Source organism: Notamacropus eugenii, chromosome 1 (assembly GCF_028372415.1).
Source record: "Notamacropus eugenii isolate mMacEug1 chromosome 1, mMacEug1.pri_v2, whole genome shotgun sequence".
Classification (NCBI taxonomy): Eukaryota; Metazoa; Chordata; class Mammalia; order Diprotodontia; family Macropodidae; genus Notamacropus; species Notamacropus eugenii.
In genome coordinates, this window is record NC_092872.1 from 271,372,861 (window position 1) to 271,387,380 (window position 14,520).

General features: G+C 42.1%; 1 protein-coding gene across 1 annotated transcript in view; it reads left to right on the forward strand.

Annotated features, from left to right (window-relative positions):
• IPMK (inositol polyphosphate multikinase) overlaps positions 1–14,520 on the forward strand; it is a 91,607-nt gene that overhangs the window by 43,715 nt on the left and 33,372 nt on the right. The window contains exon 3 of the mRNA XM_072628916.1: positions 9,897–9,993. Within this exon, the coding sequence (XP_072485017.1) occupies positions 9,897–9,993 (97 nt within the window). The remainder of the gene's footprint in view (positions 1–9,896; positions 9,994–14,520) is intronic.

The following is a 14,520-nucleotide window of genomic DNA, read 5'->3' on the forward strand; positions in this document are numbered from 1 at the left end:
CTGGCAGTATATGCAACATTTCAGTCTTACAGTTTCCTACTGCTCTATTGGAAAGAAAATAGAATTCTTAACAGTAACCATTTACTACCAGTATGAAACTTAACCCCTTTGGGCCTCAGCTTACCATCCATAAAGTGAGGAGTATTTGATTATAGAAGACTGTACTATGATATTGATCCTAAAAATAAGAGACAAGTAGTTATTCCTAAAAAGAGAGTGACAGTAGCTTACCACTCTTTTTTTTTTTTTTTACCACTCTGTATCTCTTTTAGCTTAGTGGGTCCTGCCATATTGCCACCCCAGAGAGTAAGAAGAGCCATTTCCCCTACCCACTGGGAAAAGAGGAGAATCAGAATGGGCCATCTCCCATAGTATAGCCCCTCTGGAAGGGGAGAGTGAAGGCCCTTTCAGAGCAAAGCCAGTGTTCTTCTGCTTGACCAAAGTTGCTGAATACCCAGGGTGCCAAAGGCCTCAGAAGAAGCCCTTGACACCCTGCCTGGTCATGTCAGATCCCATGCTATGCTAGAAGCCTGATCTCCTCAGATCCTCCCTCAGGGTCTCTCATCATTTCGATTTTAAGTCCTTCAGACTGTGAAGGACATGACTTTCTCTTTGCTCTCTTCTACTTGGTGATTCTTTTGCAGTTTCGTTTGCTGACTCATCTTCCCCTCATCCTGGGTCATCTCCAGTCATCCTGATGAATATCTGGTCACTGGATTCAGATGGCTCTAGAGAAGAAGTGAGGCTGGTGACCTGCACAGCCCTCCCTCACTCAAAGCAAAGTCAAGTGCAAGTCATGTCATTACTTCTCTGATGGCATGATCTTCTTTGGCAACGACGCTTGAACACACTCAGTTATCTCCGTGTAGATACAACCTTAGGATAGGAGTAGAAGCTGGGTCTATGTGTTTACTGGTTTGAGGAACTCATGTATAAGCAATCTCCCTCTATCCGGGCATCTTTTGTGTAACTCACAGTTTTAGAGATTTCTGTCGAGTTTCGCTATAACTTCCTAAGAGAGGCCTTTCTTGGGTCATTGCCACCTCTCCCTCACGTCCCTTATTACTTTGCATTTCCTTGTATGTATTTTATATTTAATTATCTGTATTCATGTGTTTTCATTCCTGTCAATATTCCCACCCCCGATCCTAGGATGTAAGCTCCTTGAGGGTAGGGCCTTTTGTTCTTTTTGTCTAACCCAAGTGCCTCACAGCGTGCTCAGGATGGAGTAAGTGCCTCATAGATCTTTGATGAATTAACTTTGAAATGCTTCTTTCTGATTACGGCCCATCCTTCTGTCTCAGTCTTACTCACATTAAACCTCCTTCTTGATCTTACTGTGATGCCCAGGCTCTTGATCTCTTCTCTGTTTTCTTCTAACTCTGTCATCTCTTTCCTTTCTACCTGTCTTTGACTCCATGATCTCTACTATTTGAATAATTCATTAGCGTCCTGTCCCCAACCAGGTTTCTTTGCTCCTTAATTTTCCATTGTTCTTGACATAATCTTTTTTATCTGTATATGAGGATTTCTGATCCCCAGATTACCTCAGATCCACCTTCTGATTTGACTCTTGCAGGTCTGATACATGTAGATGGGGAAAGGCCTAAATGGAGCTGATTTTACAGACTATCCATTGATGGGACATCATCTTAGCAGAATTCTTACTGCTGCTTTAGAGTCTTCTCTTTATACATTCGTTCCTATTTATTCTTCATGGAGGCTGGTGAAACATTTTCCTCTTTCCTCATGAGCTTATCCTTATCCCCATTCCTCCAGAAATTTAAAGCATATGACTTAGTCTGTTTCCCTGAGATTGAGACCATTTAGCTCTGATTTCCCCCACTTTTTCATTTCTCAAAACTCCCCAGCATCAGGATCCACTTTCTTGTTTTGTTTGCCAAGACTTTGCTCCAGGAGTTATGTGGATCCTAGGTTTCCCCTCTACCTGTAAAGGCAAGGAGGATGAGTAATGATAAAAGGCTGTTAGATCTAGCTGTTTAAGACATTGGTGACAAGTGAGAGAGCAGTTTTAGAATGGGAGCTTCAAAAATCGAATCACCAGGACTTGACTTGTAAGAGTGGGTAGCTAGGGAGAAAATTAAGTGTAGGATTTTCTGGGAATTTTAGCCATTAAAGTGAACTGGGAACTAGTATGATACTCTGTTATGAGGATGATGATAAGGCCAAGTTTAACATTTGTGTAGGCAGTGGTGAAGGATCCAGGAGGTACAGACAATGAAAGATGTGTGAGAGGAGGGAAAGTGATGGATGTGCTGGGTGTGGTGGAGCACATATGTAACCCCTGCTCCTGGGAGGCTGAAATTGGTGCATAATTGAACTTGGAAAGGCTGAGCTCCAGTGTTCTAGGCCCATTCGGTATCTGCAGGAAATCTTGCACCAGTGAGGTGAGCCCTGGAGAGCAGGGACCACCAGGTGATCTAAGGAGGGGTGAGCCAGCCCAGGTTGGAAAAGGGGCAGGTTGAAATGCCATGTTGATCAGCAGTAGGATTGGGCCCATGCGTGGCTGCTATACTTGTAGCTTGGGTGAGACGGGGAGGGAGATCTGGTTTCCCACAATTCCCCAAACCCAAGCCTAACAAACAGAAAAGGATGTGAAGCAAGCTTTCAAAGCATACTTGGGTGGATGGAATTAAGGCCACTTGTGGAAAGATTCCTCTTGTTAAAGAGAGTCTCTTTATCCAAGGAGGAGGTTGGAGAGGACAGCCAGAGGGCATCAGTTTTCTTCTTAAAATACGAAGATGTGTTCATCTTTGGAGAGCCCCCTGGGCTGTGGTGTTGGAAGCTGGAGGGGAGCTTGCTGGTAGGAATATGATAATTGGATGAATAAAAAGCCTGCTGTGCATTAGTCAGCAAGGGCTGGATTGATGTTAGAGAATGTGAATGTAATTTGTAATGGGATCATTGGCCTTCCTCACTGGCCTTACTGCCTTTGTTCTCTTCTCTCCTGGGGCTCTTTCACATTGTCACCACACTCATCTTCTCTCCCGCTTCAGTCATGCCCCTCCTCTACCCAGAAATCTTCAGTGCATTCGTTAAAATTCAGACTCTTTTCAAGGCATAATATGTTGAGCTATTTTGCCCTTAGACTCTGGCATGCATGTCATAGGGCCCTCTCTGGTGCCCTTTTTCTTTTTCCAGGGCTGACTATCATTCCTCGCTGCAGAGGATTTCCCTTTCTAGGCTCCCTAGGACATTTCATACTTTATTGCCTCTGTCTGCTGTTTCTGTGCCTGCTGTTCCCTTTGGAGGGATGGAATTAATATAGCACCTACTGTATGCCAGACGCTGTGCTAAGTGTTTTACAGATAGTATTTCATTGGATCCTAACAACAACTCTGCAAGCTAGATGCTATTATTATCCCCATTTTACAGATGAGGAAACTGAGTCAAGCAGAAGTTAAGTGACTTGTCCAAGGTCATACAACTAGTAAGTGTCTGAGACCAGATTTGAACTTGGGTCTTCTTGATATCCCAGCCCATGGCTCTTTCCACTAGACCATCTAGTTATAGTTATACCTTCAGGGCTTCTATCCTGTCAAAAAAAAAAAATGAAGCCATATTTTTACAGAAATGTTCTTGATACGAGTGGACAGTCTTTTATTTATAGAATTAACGTAGACAAACTTTTTTCTTGTTTTCATTTTTCTATTTCTTATATAACTTAATATATAATTGATATCTTGCTTTTTCAGGACATTTCTGCAAAGTTTTATGAGAAACACTGGTTCAGATTTTTTTTTTCTTCCTAAGATTTTATTAAAGACTCTATTGGACTGCTGTTACTCATAACAAAGACATCTGTAATTCCCTAGGAGAGTTCACCTGGCTTAACTTAAAGTGTTTTTATGTGAATTAATATTTCTTATACCTAGAATAGGACTTGAGCAAGGGAACCTGACTTTGCTTAGATAATAAACTATTTTAATGCTTTCTCATCAAAATATAAAGGGAAAATTTGTACTGTAGTGATATTTGACTTCTTTTATTTTCTATTTTGCTATAGATAGGAATTTCCTCTGCTCTTCTCATGCCTAAAGTAGAAAAAAAAATAATTGTGAAAAGCAGATTATATAGGCCAAGGCTTCCTCTGAAAATGGTTTTTTGAATGGGGCATGAGAGTCTAAGACCCAAGATGAAATGGAAAAGTCTAAGTGGCATATTAGACTGATAGTAATTTTGACATTTTTTGTTTCTCGTCAGAATTCTTCTAATTATATCTCTAGTCTTATTTCCTCAAGGCCAGGGGAGCTTGACTTTGATTCTTGTTACAGTTCCAGAAGGTGGCATTAAGGGAATAGTTAATAACATTTAGACAAGATGCTGTGATAACAAGGGACCAGAGAGGCCTGTCGAGTGCAGGTCATGGCTCTTTTTATTCTTCACAGTTATTAGACTGGAACATTGTACATAAACCAAATACTGTATGTTCGTTTGCCTAGATCTTAGCAAAATATTTGACAGTCATGTAATTCTTGTGAAAAAACTGGAGAAATGTGGGATGGGTTATGGTATAGTTAGGTGAATTTGGAACCTATGAAGAGATTTAGTGGAATGTTGTAGGTGTAGAACTGGAGGACTGGATTCAAATTCCAGATTAGATTTTTAACTGTCTGCATGACCCAAGGGAAGTACCTTTCCTTCTCTGGACCTCAGTTTCCTCATCTATAAAACGACGGGGTTGGATGGGATGATCTCTAGTACCTTCAAGTTCAGCATCTGTGAATATAAACCCTTATAAATGACAAGATCAGATAATTGTTCGTTAAGAGTCACTGCCACTTCACTAGTGTGTGGTCCAGAAGTCTTGTGCTTGGGAGCATTTTTATCAATGATGTGATAAAACTGTATTTCAGATTTGTAGTTGATAATTAATAGCACTTAAGGGAACTAATAGCACTGAATGACTGAATGCTTATTAAACATGTTCCCTTAAGCAAGGTAGATTTGGATCCCATGATCCTAGGCACACCTGCCCATCCTGTGCCATATTTATCCCTGTCTTCCCATAAATTTGCCACAGTGGGTCCTCCCATCGAGTTGGAGACTGTCTTCATTTTTCTCCTGAAATTGAGAATGTACCATTGAAGCACTGTGACTGGTCCTGGATCTTCGCTTACCATGTCATCTCATTTTGTGAGACATTTCCTAATGACAGAATTTCTCCTGTTCAGAGAACCTCACAGTAGTTTTGTGGTTCAGCCTGTCCATCTCCAACATACACCTGCCTATTGCCTTCTGTGGGCCTCTCATTTTCAGTTCTTTCAAAGCTGTAGTCTGGAAGAATGTTAGTGTTTCAAAGATGGGTCATGGTTTCTTGGAGAAGCTTATTAATGGAGCTCTGCAGTTTCCTGAAGGCAAATCAAGCCTGCTCTCCTTCTGTCAATTCAGTGCCCAACTTTTTGGCCATTTATACTTAGCTAGTATTTATGAAGTGCCTACTGTGTTCCAGGGCTTATGCTAAGTGTTAGGAATACAAAGAAAGGCAAAAAGAACTCAGGGAACTCACAGTCTAATGGGGAGAAAATATGCAAACAAATGAGAGAAATCATTATTTTCTATTAGCAACCAATTGTTAAATTAGGGTTCAGATTTTTCCCCTTTATTTCCTCATTTAGGGACAGCCCCTGTAGGTAGGTTGGTCAGTTTCTGAAGGACATGACTGATAGAAGAGATTGCCTAAATCCTACTGGACATGATCCTGTCTTAGGCAGGAGGATCTCACCCAACTAGATGACTTTCTATTTATAGTGTAGACAAAATGTAGTCTAAGTGAATTCCAGCCCTAAAGCACTGAGGGCCCCCCTTACCCCCCACATTGGAGTTTATGGTGATTGTAGTTTAGGGTAACTCAGCTCATGAAGGAGAAAACCAACCAGAGTGGTTTGGGTAGAGATGGATTCCTTTGTCCAGCTGGTCTCATCATCAAGTCACCTTCTTGTCAGGAGGAGCCAAAGGTCAGCTCCTCATTGGAAAGTCTCTCCTGTCACTAATTAATTGTTCACCAATCAAGATTGATTTTCATCTGCCAGAGGCACTCTCCTTTTCCAAAGGTATTTAGGCATTCACTGATCTCCATGGTTTTGTCTTTGATTGCCAGGAGAAGCCACTGACCATCAATTTATTGATTATCATCTTGCCTAATGAATTGATTATTAATTACCCAGAAACTCTGTCTCTCAGGCTTTTCATTTGTATCACAACTACGTACAAGTGATGTACAAATGAAATAACTTGGAGACAGTCATCAGGAGGAAGACACAGCATTAAGGGGAATCAGAAAAAGTTCCTCCTCCTAGAAGGTTAGGGTTTTAAATGGGGCTTTGGAAGGAAGCTAGGGCACACAGGAGGCATAGATGAAGAGGGAGGGAGAGCAGTCCAGGAGTGGGGGATAATATAATGTTAATGGGAGTTAAAGATCTTCCGTATCCATTAATAGATCTTATTTGGAGTCTTGCTTGGAGGGAAACTTGCTTAGAGGAGGTTTGCTTGCTTGAAGGCTTTCACACCTTATGATAATTAGGTGCTGAGGCACATGGGTTGTGATGCTTTCTGGCTCTCTATATATTCCGATGTTAGCATTTTGCTTGGGGCTCACTTATTGGAAGAATGTGTGATTTAGCCAGATGAGACTCTGGGTAGCCATTAAGGAGCCTCAGATTTTGAAAACACAGATATTGGTGCCTCTCTGGTAACTATGTGTAGTTTTTGTCTGACAGTTGGATCTGTTATCTATGCTAATTTCTCACTTAGAAGCTCTGTCTGTTAATCTGTGCTATTTTCTCTGCTTGTAATTTGTTTGTATTTTTTTATGAAGTTCAGGGTGTTGACTTTTCCCCTGAACTGAGTGAATGCTATATATGTTTAATTAAAATGATTGTTGACCCCTTTAAAGTTGCTTTCCTTCAAGAAAAGCAGATCCAAGAATCTGTGCTAGCAGGTCATCCTGGGTATGCTGGAGCGCTTACAGCCAGCCAGAGAAAATGCGTGCAGTCAGGAGATGGAAGGTCCTGTCTGTGGAATAGCCAGGAGGCTCTTGTCACTGGATGCAGAACAGGGAGGTAGGGAGTCAGGTGGAAGAAGACTAGAAAGGTGGGGAGGGGAGCTTTGAAAACCTAACCAAATACTTCACCTTGGGTCCTGGACGTGCTGGGACCCCAAGAATGGGTTCATCTCCATCACTTTGGAGAATATTGTCTACTTTGCTTTTATTCTACTTGCCCCTTATGGAGACTGAGTTCCTCCCCAGGTGAGCAGGCAGAGAGGACCAGGTGTCTGTGCCCTTTTCACCCATCCCTTACTTCCATCCTCTCCCAACTGCAGCACACAGTATGAATGTTTTGGGGCCCTGGGGGAGCTGTTGTAAGGAGGAGGGTGGAATTGGGTTGAGGGGAGGTGGGAGGAAGAAGGAAAGTGGGAAGAGAGTGAGGGAAAGAGAGAGGAAGAGAAAATTCATGCAGTAGCAGCAGCAATTCCAATAACAAATTGTTAAACCAAGATTTTTTTTAAAAGGTACATATTCAATTACATTGCTCTTATTAAAAAAAATTTAGCAAAAGCAAATTTTTTGATATTAAAAACAATACTTAAATTTTTTATCTTTATTTAGTATTATCCTGATTTCTTTTTTTATGTTTTATAATATGTAAAATATTGTAGAGCAGTAATTCTTGTATAGTATAGGGATATAGTATAGTATAGGATTCCTCCCAAGTGAGAAAATTCTCCTTATGCAGGCTGGAGCCCAGAGAGGTTAAAAGTACCTGATAGCTCCCATGATGCTGTGGCTTAAAAGAAAAGAAACACCAGAAAATACCTCAACTGGTTGAAATGATAGGACATATAATATCATTGGGTCTGGTTTCTTGGATAGCATGCATTTTTCTTGTTAATATTAAAAGATTTATATCTGTACTGTATGATACACATTGACCTCAACATTATTTTGTTCTGAAAATAAAACCTAAAGTTTCAAAATCTTTCTAGAAACCAATTTTGTCACCATATTAATGGAATTTGAACCCAAAATATTCTGTGACAAAATATTTCCAAAAGAAATTGGGGTTTTGGAAAAGTTAGCTACAGCCTAGCACAGTGCCAGGGTAAGTGTGTATTGAAGCAGGATTTGAACCCAGGTTTGAGGACTCCAGAGCCTCCCTTTCCCCATGATTTTCTGGCCCCTCTCTTGGATCTTTGGAAATAGCTTGGTTCTTTCCTGTTGTTCCAGCATTCCCTTGTAACATTTTGCAGGCTATGTTCCCAGTATCTTAATTAAAATAGCTTCTTTTGGGTTTTTGCCATCTCTGTTATGTTGCCAACACACAGAAGTCACAGTTGTGCTTTTTTGTAACTTGGTTCCATTCACCAAGCATTTGTGAAGTATCTGCTGTGGTCCAGGCATGGGTACTGGGCATAAAGACCGTGAACCCATTCCTTCCCTTCCCTGCCTTCAGGGAGTGTTAAAGCTAGCTAGCACTTCCCATATAACTTTATGGTTTGCCAAGCGCTTTACTAGGATTATCTTACTCAATCCTCACCATAACCCTGACAGGGAGTGTTCTTATTATCTGTTTTAGAGAGGAGGAAATTGAGGCAGCTAGAAGGTTTAGTGACTTGTCCAGGGTCACCCAGCTAGTACTGCCTGACTCTAGGAACAGTGCTTTTGTCATGGCACTACTCTGCTGCCAACTCTAACTGTCTGATGATATGACCTGGACCCAGAGGGGCATGATGGTGCAAGGTTGAGTGAGATGCCTGCAAAAGAGATCCAGAAAAACATGAGAAGGGAGAGAAGATTGAGCTGGGTGTCCACATACCTCAAATATTTGCGCAGAGGAGATGGCCCCTGGGCTGCACTGTGAAGGGAAAGGGTGGATTTTAATAGCTTTGGGAAAAGGATGGACCTTTTGGGCTGGCAGCAGAGGGTATGGAGGTATCTAGGAGGCTTGCCTGTAGCCAGAGGGTGCAGGTTCTTAAGTGAGCAGTTGGGAATTTGTTCTGTGGGCTATAGGAGCTGTTGGGGCCTTGAGTCTCAGTGACCTGGTCAGGCTGACTCCTCAGGAAGCTGATTTTGGCAGCTTTGCGGATTGTTGGATAGAGAGCAGAGAGACAGGCAGGGAAGCCAGTCAGGGGACCTACAACAGAAGGGCAAATGCGCTGGGAGGTTCAGTTTGTCCTTAACACTGCATGCTCTTTTGGGGGGGAATCAAGCGCATTTTTTTTCCGTCCTGCAAAGTACAGAATTTAGTAAGAAAGAATCAGTTGGACATTGAAGAGCTAATGAGCATGCTTAGTTTTCTTATGTGAGACTTGCTGTTGCTAGCTTGCCACTTTTCTAGTTTGTAGGTAATTAAGATTTGTTGGATTTTGTTTTTTAATTACTTCTGATCCTAGTACCTTCCAAACAGATCTTTTAAAACAATTTTGAAAATTAACGATAAATTCATCGTTAGTACTTTTGGATCTCCTCGTTGTCCAAGTGTAATATGAATTGATCTGCCAGTGAACTGTGATTAGCAAGGAATCTGAGGAATAATTAGGTTTTGGCTGCACTCGGAGGATGATAGGATCATTGAGGGAGAGTCAGAAGGTGAACTCTCTTATCTTACATTTGCCCCAACTGAGGAACAGAGAGATTAAAAGGTTCCTCAGGCACAAAGTGGCAGAACTGGGGGGTTGGGCCCATGCTCTCTAACCCCAAAAGTACTGCAGCACTGTGCCACACTTAGGTTTATGGATTAAGAGAGTTGCTGTCTCTGGCAGGCAAAGCTGGCAAGGAATTCTGGATTCATAACCTTATTCCCTTGGATTAAATGGCTGTTTTGATCTATTAGAAAGCAAGATTAAAAACCTGTTTTTTTCCTCTTGTTTTCTAGGTTTATGCTGCTGATTGTGGGGACAGTGTTCTCCTAGAGCTACGGAAATATTTGCCAAAATACTATGGCATCTGGTCACCACCTACTGCACCAAATGGTAATGCTTTTTTTCCCCTCTATTTTCTATTTATGATTGCTAAAAATAACTTTTGGAATTAACATGAAATTGAAGTCAAACCTGACAGCAGTAGAAAAGGAAAAGAAACTCAAAGAGCAAACTTAATCCTTAAGAACTAGGTTTCACAAATCCACTTAAAATTTCTTCAGTGACATACATAAAAGTAAATGACCACTTTTCTAATAATTGAACAAAAGGGCATATACTGGCTGTTCATTCCAGATTTACTTATTCATTTTCCATTTCTACTGCTATCTAATTCTGTCCCCTGTCTTGAGGGAGAATTGTTTGGTTAAGAGTACAGAAATTCCTAGTTTAATATACTTCCTAGTTTTCCCTTTAAGAATTATTTTCACAGAAAGCGATGTATGCATGAATATCTCTCAGCCATGAGGCTGGGGTATGTCCATGAATCTCTGTTTACTCCCCAGTAAGACTGGACGGAAGCAGGGATTGGGGATTAGGCACCTGGACTGGAGAGAGAAGTCAGGGGCTGGGCCATTCTTTTCTAAAGTTAACCATTGGTAAAAAGATAGGTACTCTTTGTCCTTGAATTCAACTGTGTGTCTGTCCTGGAAAGAACCCAATATACATTGCTTCCTGTGAAAAAAGTATTACCTAGTAGAAGAATAGATTTGTAACTAAAGCAAGTAAGTCATTGCTTTGTAACTTGGAATGAGTCATATTTACAGTAATAATAAAGTGCAGGCTATGTAGTGTTTTGTTAGATTAGCACTCAGTCATCAATTTAATGTTCCCCACCCAGAATGTCATTTTCAGAGTAAAAATATCTCATACAACATTGTGGGCAAATATAATATTATTGTCAATATTTTAATAAAACAAAAAAGAGCCTTATGAACCAAGAAGATGTTTTATTTCCTTATAATTAAGGGGGTTTGGTGACATTTCAGGATAGATACATTGGCCTGTGTTTAAAAATCAAAAAAAACTAGTCCCCTACCTAGATCAGCATCCTTTTTGACCCACACACCATTAGTAAGACTAAATCATCATATTTTGGTGCCCCTGGAAGCAGAGAGGAAGGGTAGATAGAGAAGGAAGAAAAAAAGTGTAGAAATAGAAGAGAGAGAGAATGAAGAATGTAGGAGAAAGTTATCAGGATTTATTAAGCACCTGTTGTGTGCTTGGTGCTGGGGGTAGGCAACCTGGTCTGGGGAGACAACAGGTACTTGCATAAGGATCTGCAAAATGTACATGCTATAGGTATAAGGTGATATTTTGGGGCAAGATCCTAATAGCTCTCAGAGGCCATATCAGGAGAGGTCCCTTGTGGGAGGTGGCCTGTGAAGGAAACTGGGGATTCAGTGAGATGGAGTTGAGAAGGGAATTCATTCCAGTCATGGAGGACAATCAGTACAAAGGCATGGAGGTGAGAAATGGAGTGCTATGTATGAGAAATGAGAGAAGACTAGTTTGACTGGACTGTAAGCAGTGTGAGGGAGGGGGATGTTAGAGCTGTGAATGTCAAGCAGAGGAGTTTTTATTTGCTTCTGGGGATAATAGGAAGCCCTAGAGTTTGAGCAGTGGAGTGATGCGTTCAGATTTGCGTTATTTAGGAAAATTGTTTTGGCCACTGTGTAAGACTGGATTGGAGAGGGAAGAGACTTGAGGTAGGGCCATCAGAGAGATGATGAGGGCCTGACCCGAGGATTGGATTGGAGAAATGATGGATATGAGATGTGGAGGGGTTTTCTGGTTGTTGTTTAGTTATTTTCAGTTGTGTTCAACTCTTTGTGACCTCATTTGGGGGTTTTCTTGGCAAAATACTGGAGTGATTTGCCGTTTTCTTCTCTAACTCCTTTACATGGAGGATGAAGCACCGAGGCAAACAAGGTTGACTGACTTGGCCAAGGTCAAATAGCTCTTAAGTGTCTGAGGCCACATTTGAACTGAGGAAGAGGGATCTTCCTAACACTGCTCATGTTGGGGGAGAAGTGACAGATTTTGGCAACTGAGCGTGTATCAGTAAGAGAGAATGAAGAGTTGCAGCTTGTGAGCTCGGGTGCCTGGAAGGCCAGTGGTGGCTTCTGTTGAATCTGGGAAGTTCAGAAGCTGAGAGTTTGGGATGGCTGTGGGGCATCCACTTTGAGATGTCCAGGAGGCAGCAGGTGATAGAGGGTTAGCACTCAGAAAGTTTCAGGTGAGTGGTGAGATTGGAGGTCAAAGCGTAGAGAGTTTTGAAGACAGTGAGACAAGGAAGCAGAGGCTCTAACTATTGACAACTTTTTAAGGAGTTGGGCTGAGAAAGGGAGGAGAGCTAGAAGCTGACAGCTTGTGGGGACACTGGCATCTGAGCATGAGGGGTATGGACATGGTGCTAGGCACCAGGGAAGGAACTGGTTGCTGGAGAGATTGGACTGAGATTAATGGGGGCACTGTGCTGGAGAAGATAGTAGGGGATGGGATCGAGAATACATGAGAGGAGCTGATTCTCCTTGTTATGTTAGCAGTCAGTTATTAAGTATTCAATGTGTGCCATTCATTAGGCAAACAAGGTAAAAAAAATCCCAGTCCCTGCCCTCATGGCGTGTTCATTCTATTGGGGGAGACAAGGTACATAGCAGACTTGATGTGTAGATGCTTGAGAGGATAAATGTGGAAGTGGACTATATTGTTGGGAGACCTTGTATACAAAGGAGATGAAAACTGATCTGAAAAGGGGAGATATTACCAGTTTGGGGGTGGAGGTGGGGTGCTTCCTGCATAAAATGACTTTGAGTGGAGTCTTGAAGAGAGCCAGAGGAGAGGGCATTCTAGGAGGCTACTGTGCCTGGATTGTAGTGGAGAGTACAGAGTTGAATAAGATAGAAGGAGACTGGCCAGGGTTGGAAGAGCTTTAAATGCCAAAGTGAGCCCTTCCTATTTGTTCCCAGAGGTATCAGGAGCCACTAGAGTCACTGAGAGCTGTGATAATTACCTGGGCAGCCGAGTTGAGGATGCATTGGAGTAAGAAGAGACTTGTAGGGAGTCCAGCAAGAAGACCATCCCAGCAGTGCAGTTGAAGGGCAATGAAGGTTTGGGAAGATAGAAATGACAAGATTTGGAAAAATATTCAATATGTAGAGTGAGTAAGAGTGAGGAGTCAAGGATGATGCTGAGATTGCTACTTAGGTGAATAGGAGGCGAGTTCTAATCTTAACAGTAATAGAGAAGTTAGGGAGAGCAGAAGGTTTGAGAGAAAGATAATGAGTTGTGCTTTGGAGCTGCTTGTGTACCGTTAGGCAGTTGGAGATGTGTGTCTGACTGACTGGCTGACCTCAGGATGTCTTCATCTGGGAAACATCTCATAGAGAGGAGAATTGAACCCATAGAGTTGATGAAATCACCAAGTGATATAGTGCAGAGAGAGAAAGGGTCCAAGAAAGAGCCTTGAGTGACAGATGGTTAGTGACTATGATGTGGATTGAGCTCTAGCAAAGGAGCCTGCGTCAGGGTGGTGAGAACCAAGAAAGGGCAGTGTCACAAAAGCCCACAAAGGAGAGTGTGTGGAGGAGTAGGCTGGCAGCCATGTCCATCAGCATGGTAAAATGGAGAAGCAGCAGTGCCTTTGGAGAAAGCAGGTGTTGGGAACCAAATGAAGGATATCAAGAAGAAAAGAAGCCAAGGCCCTGCATGTGGGTAATGTGTTCAGGGCTTTGTCATGAAGGAGAAGAGAGAAGAAAAGGAAGAGAGACTGGGAGATGATGAAGAGTTTCAAGGGGTGAAGAGATAGTTTATGGTGAATAACCTCACTGACTTTGTGCTTGAGGATGGCAGGAGGAGAGAAGAGAATATTGGGAACCTAGACTGTGGTGAGTGGGCTAGAGAATCAGTCATTGTGTGGTGGGGAGAGAGTCAACACTTGGCAGAGGGGTTTTTCCCTGACCCTCCACAGATCACTGCCCAACCGTGATGTAATATTCTGGCCAAGGGAGAGGATGGCCCCTGCCATAGTCTAGAGTTGAGAGACTTCTTTGCACCATGTGCTTTTTCCTTTTCATTGTTTTGAATTAGAATCATATTTATTTGCCATTTCACTTTTTAAGGATTGGTATTTCTCCATATATGCTTATAGCAGAGTTTTAAGAAGTAATTTATTGTCTAGGGCAATGTTTTAACTTGAGAAAGAAGCATAAAATGTGATGATTGAATCATTCTGTGAGATGATGGTGCAGGGTGTGCGTGTGTGTGTCTCGTGCGTGTGCACATGCACATGCACGTAACAGTCTTGTTATTCTCTCCTTTGCTTCATCTAACTCTACAGTGGAATATCCTTTATCTGGGTACCTGTCATTTCATCAGGTAGAAGTCAGAAAATGTCTTTATGTGGGGGTGTGGGGGTGGTGGTGGCATGTTTGTAAAGCCATGGATACCTCCAGGCTATTTAATATCACTTGTTACTCAAACATTTATTTATTCTTGGGTGTTGGAAGGATAAGAAAGTTTGTCATCAGGCAGGCCTGAGCTAAGTGAGTGTTCCTAATGCAGGTGCAGGGGCTAGTC